At 39.4% G+C, this 7490-nt stretch overlaps 1 protein-coding gene across 1 annotated transcript; it reads right to left on the reverse strand.

The window, feature by feature from the left end:
- Positions 1-416: 416 nt before the first annotated feature.
- Positions 417-7490, reverse strand: LOC128736097 (uncharacterized; the record flags this gene model as incomplete). Its single annotated transcript, XM_053830577.1, has 2 exons — positions 417-2170; positions 7472-7490. Coding segments are annotated over 2 exons (1773 nt in total), but the record flags the coding sequence as incomplete, so codon positions are not given.

Raw genomic sequence — 7490 nt, forward strand, 5'->3', positions numbered from 1 at the left:
AGAATAATGAATCCCAACAACCTAACAAGGTATGAATGGTTGACCACCGCCGCCGTGATGACTAAATATCCGATTGCTTGCGGCACGCAAACATTAAATAACAATAATTTGTTTATTCATTTCGCATGAAAGCGAAAGGGACCTATCATTAGCGAAACGGCGGAATCTGGCACGGTCAGTTGACGAAACGAAGCGGCCGTTTTTGTTTGGTCTTGGTTTGGTTTCCCGAAAAATCACATCCTCTTACCCTGGTCGAGTGCAAACTGTTTACATCGGCTGGTATAAGGTGCTAATGAACTCGTCAGCTGAGAAGAAAGTTATTTATTTTATTGATAAGCAACGTTTTCGATTGATTGGCGTTTGGTGCTTTCATTTTTGTCATCGCTAATAACTTATGAGAATAGTTACAAAAAATGCTAAAATTTATTAAGCCTATTCTTAAGCCTCGTCTTCTTGATTTCTTCGGCTAACGAGTACGGTCTGCTAGCGCTGGGTGTGATAAGCTCCTTGGTGTAACGCTGTTTAACGTTGGCAAAGTAGCTGCTGTTATCGCTGGTCGTTGAAAGCATACTTTCGCGCGGTCGTTTGTGGGTACGGCTCTGCCTGGTTTGCTGCAGCTGTCTTTGCTGGTGAAAATCGGCCAGGACCTGTGGAGTTACGTAACAATTAACGGCACTCGGAAGCTGTCCATTGTGGCTTGAATAGTCGTCCAACTCTTTGGCAACCACTTGGCTTATCTCTCGGCAGCTAACGTATAGATAGACTCCGATTGCGGATATAATGACGAACAGCATGAGGAAGATGCCGGCCACGGAGATCCAAATGGCGCTGGTTTCATCAGATGCCTTTTGTGCTTGGGGAGCTAAGGTAGGGTTAGGTGCGAATGAAGATGGCGGCTGTGTTGTTGACTGGGTTTGGGTTTCCGATTCTTCTGTTGTTGTGAATGTTCTTGATGTATCTGTAGCTGATTCTGATGTCCTAGTGGTTTCACTTTCATACATGGAAAGTGTAGTATCCGAGGTTGCAGTTGGAGTTGTTGTTTCAGACACGGTTGTTGGACTCGCTGTTACTTCGACAGACGTTGTCGAAGCCGCAGAAGTAATTTCCTCGGTTGTCGTTCTGGTAGTTCGTCTAGTAGTTGTTCTAGTGCGACGGGTGGACAACGCTGTGGTTGTAGTTTCGTGCTCCGGCGAAATCGTTGTTGTACCGGAGCTAAACGTACTCGTAGCGGAGTTGAGTGCACTACTTGTTGGTTTTAGTGATGTTGTGGTTATCCATGTTGTGGTTATGGGAAGAGTCGTTGTAGAAGGTATAGGAATAGGCGAAGTACTTGCCGTAGAACTTGTTTCTCGTGATGTAGTAGTACTAGAAGTTGTAACAGTTGTTGTTGTTACTGTTAGAGATTTAGTAGCCGTCACGCTGGTAAGAGGTGTAGTTGCTATAACGGTAGTAGTAGAAACGGTAGCCACTGGTTTTGTCACAGTAGTTTCGAATGTAGGTTTCGTAGTTGTAGTGAAATAAGATGTAGGTACGAATGTTGTTGGTGATTCCTGTGACATTGTAGTTGTAGAAGTTATGCTAGTAGTCACGGGGCTAGTAGCGGTGCTTGTAGGAATAGAAGTAGTAGATGCTGTGTAGGTGGTTGCAGGTTCAATGGTTATGGTTGTAGTCAGGGTGGTTGCAGGTGTTGTCGAGGTAGTTAGCAAAGGTGTAATGGTTGTACTAGTTGTTGGTGTAGAAATTGATGATGGTAACGTAGTGGATGTAATGGTTGTGGTAGAAGTGGTAGTGGGGTCACTAGTAGTAGAAGTAGAAGCAGTAGTGGAGTTAGTAATAGTAGAAGTAGGAGCAGTAGTAGAAGTAGTAGTAGTAGTAGTAGGAGTAGTAGGAGCAGTAGTAGTAGTAGTAGTAGTAGGGATAGTAGTAGTGGGGATAGTAGTAGTAGAGGTAGCAGTAGTAGTAGAAGTAGTAATGGGAGCAGTAGTAGTAGGGGTAGTAGGAGTAGTAGAGGTAGTAGTAATGGTAGTAGGAGTAGTAGAGGTAGTAGTAGTGGGAGCAGTTGTAGTAGTACTAGGAGTGCTAGTTGTAGTAGGAGTAGTAGTGGTTGTAGTAGAAGTGGTTGTAGTAGAAGTAGTAGTAGTAGAAGTAGTGGTGGTAGTAGGAGTAGTAGTAGGGGTAATAGTAGAGGTAGTAATGGTAGTAGTTGGTATCGTATTCGTTGTTGTTGTTGTTGGGCTAGTTCGGCGTGTCGAAGTTACAGTGGTTGGAGTAGTAGTGTGAGATGGCGGAATATAATTTTCGTCCAATTCCATGCAAAATTGTTCTTGCACCAGCGGATTAAATACTGTTATATATTCAATGGCTATTTCTCCATCGGCACTCATATCCACTTCGATCTGAATTTTTGCTCGTCGGATTTCCTTAACAACAGTTCCATTGAATAGGTTCCAATTTTGCGTTGGTTGTTGTGTTACCCACCTTTGCGCCACTGTCGGGTTTCCACGGCCATCGACTTGATCTAAGTCGAGTATCCTAACAGTTAAAGTCGATACCGTCCGAAAAACCAGTTGGTAAATCATTCTTATATTCGTATAAGAATTGACGAAAAAACTTTCTATCGTCTCACAGCAATTGATTCCCGGAAGTGGATTCGAAAGGTAATATACGACATTTGGTCGATACGGTTTGAACTTGGTCGTTCGAGCATAAGATGCAAGACGTAGTATTTCTTTATTTCCATCAGAACACTGACTAATTTTATACGAAGTAAAATCGTTAAAGTCGATTCGTTCACAAATTGCATCCGGTGCATTTGAGATCGGAAGAATAAATGAACTAATGACTGATAGTGCCAAATAAACTTTTATCGTACTCTGTAACATAATGTGAAGAGAAGTTCAAGTACACACGTGAATTCCGCGGTAAGTTTCGATAATAACTACCATTCTGAACCACTCAGAAAGGCCGAATTCTTTTTTGATTGCGATAGCAGAACAGGCAGAAACAAGTGATAACATGGCAGGGAGCAAGTAATTTACGTCAGTTTGTGTGCCGAAAAGATATTGGAGCTTCAATCATGATTGTTGCCATTGACTTAAACTACGTAGGTAATAGGTTCGATTATAAAACTGCACATTATTATTAGTATGACAACGTATTATTAATTACAGCAAGCGCTTAGTGTCTATAAGCAGGATAGATAGTGTTTAGTTCTCAGAAAAAAAGTAATATTGTATTTTCTTTAATTAGGTATACACCAAAAAAGTCTAACTGCTAAAGAAGCGCCTGGGTGTCAGTACGATAACAGTTTGTGTGCTTGCCACTTTAGCGCCTCTGGAATAGATAAGGAAAAAGACAAATGTAGTTCTCAATAATATCGAATTTTTCTGTGGACAGTTGAATGAGATAACTCATTTTGAGGAGATGTCGAGAGTAGGATACACACTTATTCTGTATTTATGGAAGCAATGTTGTGCAACTATCTAAAAAGTTACTTCAACAGATTATGTCTCAATCAGCATGTTTTGTATGGCAGAATTCCTCACTATCCCACTTAATCAGGATAACCAGAGCCCAACATCGTCGGAAGAAATAAATGAAACTTATTTTCCCTTGCGTTCGTTTCCTGTAATGTAGTAACTTGCTTCATTTGTTTAACAGATCCTTTCAAGCCAACTTCAGCTGAGCAATTTCACACGAAACCGTTCTAAAAAAGCTGTAATCTGAAGTAAACTTGTTTGATGTGAATTAAACTTTACCTACGTGTTTCATGGAAACAAAGTAACTAGGTAACTGATTTCTAATTTAATCATCAAAAATATAAACACTGAAACAAAAATTAACAGTTTTTCGAAAATAAAAAAAAAGTCCTAATAAAAATATATATAATACTAGCTGACCCGTCAAACTTCGTATTGCCACAAATTAAACTGTGTTGTACATAAATCGTGAATCTCGGATGACCTTTGTCACAATCTCGAGTTTTGCAAGTTTCTGGAGAGTTCATGGGTGTTTCCTCCAAATTTTTCTCACAGTAAAGTAGAAAACAACTCCCCCCATTGCATTGCGGATAGCATGCCCCCCATGCGGATAGCATTTAAATATTCGCCATCATTATAAACCATTTCGTGGAATACCATTTTGCGGAACACCAATTCTCGGTTGACCATAACGCGGAATATAGAGTTTCGCAGAATACCATTTCGCGAAAAACCTTACGCGGGATGTACCATTTCACGGAAAATTTTTTCGTAGAAAGTACCATTTCGCAGTGGTGACCCAACTGCAGGAATGTAATAGAGGTCAGTAGATCTAGGAAAATAAATAAACCTAGATAGAGGTGATCTCTACGGGGGCTGCCCCCAGCAGTGACCGACGCTTCCGACGGCAGGTGGCCGACAACACTCGCGGCCTGTGGCCGTCTCGTGCTGAATTATCTAATGTTACAATTGATAGTTTTTGGTGGTCTTGTTATTGATTAATGTTTTATGAAAGAGTCTAAAATTTCTCGAGTTCGATTAGTTTTTGAGTTACGCAAAAATTTCTGTTTTATTTGTATAAGAGTCCTTATCCCCCTACCATAGGGGTGAGGGGTCTCAAACCATCATTAAAAAAATTCCTGCTTCCAAACCCCTAACATGCCAAATTTGGTTCCATTTGCTTGATTACTTCTCGAGTTATGAGGAAATTTGTATTTCATTTGTATGGGAGCCCCCCCTCCTAAAAAGGGAGGTCCTAATTTATCATAGAAAAAATTCATGCCTCCAAAAACACCCGCATGCCAAATATGGTTCCATTTGATTAATTAATTCTCGAGTTATGAGGAAATTTGTATTTCATTTGTATAGGAGCCCCTCCTCCTAAAGTAAGGAGAGATTTCAATTCACTATAGAAAAAATTCTTGTCTCCAAAAACACCCACATGTCAAATATGGTTCCATTTCCTTGATTAGTTCTCGAGTTATGAGGAAATTTGTATTTCATTGATATGGAAGCCCCCCCCTCTTAAAAAGGAGAGGGGTCAATATTCCCCTCCTAATGAGGGGAGGGGCCTCAATTCACCATAGAAAAAAATTGCCTACAAAAACACCCACTTGTAAAATTTTGTTCCATTTGCTTGATTAGTTCTCGAGTTATGCAGAAATTTGTGTTTCATTTGTAAGGGAGGCTCCCCTCTTAGTGGGGGGAGGGGTCTCTAACCATCATAAGAACCTTCCCTGGCCCCAAAAACCCCTATATGCAAATTTTCACGCCGATCGGTTTAGTAGTTTTCGATTCTATAAAGAACATTCGGGCAGACAGACAGAAATCCATTTTTATAGGTATATATTTGTATGGGAGCCCCCCCTCTTAGTGGAGGGAGGGATCTCTAACCATCATTAGAACCTTCCCTGGCACCAAAAACCCCTACATGCAAATTTTCACTCCGATCGGTTCAGTAGTTTTCGATTCTATAAGAAACATAGGGCAGACAGAAATCCATTTTTATAGGCATAGATTTGTATGGGAGCCCCCCCCCCCTCTTAGTGGGGGAGGGGTCTTTTGCCATCGAGAGAACCTTCCCTGGCCCCAAAAACCCCTACATGCAAATTTTCACGCCGATCGGTTCAATAGTTTTCGATACTATAAGGAACATAAGGACAGAGAGACAGAAATCCATTTTTATAGGTATAGATTTGACCTTTTCATATGTTATTTGCGTTTATCTACCTTTTCCATAAAATTTCAAATGACTGCATAACTCCTATAACTTGTCCGAATATATCTTGTTGATTCAATACGTCGCCTTAAAGTTATAGATACTTTAAAGGCTGCATTCGAAAAACAATTTGATACACTCATTTGTTTGTAACTTTTTATAAAAGTAGCTCAGAACTCTGAGTAGTTCAGCGGATTCTCATTAAAGTTAATTGAGAGATTTCAGCAATATCTATGAGACATGAAAAAGTACGTAAAAAATATAGGTGCTTACTCCGAAAATCTTCTCATCGATGGATCGATGGATAAACGGCTTGAAATCGAACATTCAGCCGTAGCGCATTAAATAAAATGTTAAAGGAGTTTAGGACTACCAAGCGAAAGGATGGTAGAGGAAACGTGGCACCACAGCACAGTGGGGAACCGCTGGCCAGCAGCCAAAAAATGAAAGTTCATTTCGACTCTCCGTTGTATTTTTCCTGTGATTCTATACTATTGAAGTGTTCAAATCCAAAATTTTAGATCAATATAACAAAATTTGAATTTTCTATGAATCTTGAAAGTATGCTATCTCAGCATGTTTTAGCGTTTTGTTGAAAAATTAGCCAATATTTCAAAACATGCTAGAGGTCTAATGGTAGCTCGGATTTCAACGGTATCTAAGGAAAAGTTCTTCAAAAAATAGTGCTGAATAAAGCCCATTAATTGAGTATGCAGTAATTTTATCATAGTATGCCACAATTTTAATTATCATTATAAAAGTGCCATATTTTCGCGTAAAACACGCTTAAAAGTTTTAAAGCCAAGGTTCGCCACTATTGACACTACCGGTTAAAGTTAGCGTAAAATATGAGCTTTCAAATGGTTATAGTCTCATTTAGCGCAGAGTAGCGCAGGACATAGATGTTACGCTTGTAAGGCTACTATATCAGAATTCAACAATATAGACAAAATGCAAACACTCAAAGTAAACATAGGATATCTTAATTATGGGATATCTCATTTACATAGTTGGATAAGCTGCTTCGGATGTATGGTTTATATTGCATATTGACTAGATTTTAGAGGTTGATGGAAATCTGGAGGATACAGCGATAGTAATGACGGAAACACAGCTCGAAGATCTTATCCCAATCCTGGTATTAGTTCTGAAATTACGGGTATTGATATGAAATTAATTAGAGGTTGAGAAATTTTCTTATAGCAAGTTCTTGAACACATTATTTCAGAAAAATTAGAAACTTATTGTTTGTATACCAAAAACCTTTATGTCAGGGTATAGTCCTCATATAATACGTCCAGTGCAATGCAAAGAATTTGAATTCGCGGTCATAAATGAATCTAGACAACTATATTGCTGATAGGACGAATGACAGAAGAAGCACAAAAATAAGTTTCTTTTGTTTAATTATAGTCACTTTAACAAGTCGGGTCATTCGTGACTTCTGCGGGGTTGGGAATTGAACCACGGCCCTCGATGTGAGAGGCGTGAATGCCAGCTACTACATCGGTATTGACCCTCACGAAAATAAGGTTATTGCCTTATGCTAAAAATAATGATAAAAATACAAGACAATATTTTACATGCAAAAATGAGTGTGAAAATACAAATCGTGATAGAATTATTCGTCTTCTTATTTCTCCGGATAAAGCTTATAGCTTCTTCGAAACGGAAAAATGTACTTGGAAAAATCTTTCTGAGAACGCTATATTACTATTGAAGACGAAACGTGAAACGAGTGATTCTGCAGAAGGAGAAGAAGAAGAAGAAGAAGAAGAAGAAGAAGAAGAAGA

Source organism: Sabethes cyaneus, chromosome 2 (assembly GCF_943734655.1).
Source record: "Sabethes cyaneus chromosome 2, idSabCyanKW18_F2, whole genome shotgun sequence".
NCBI lineage: Eukaryota > Metazoa > Arthropoda > Insecta > Diptera > Culicidae > Sabethes > Sabethes cyaneus.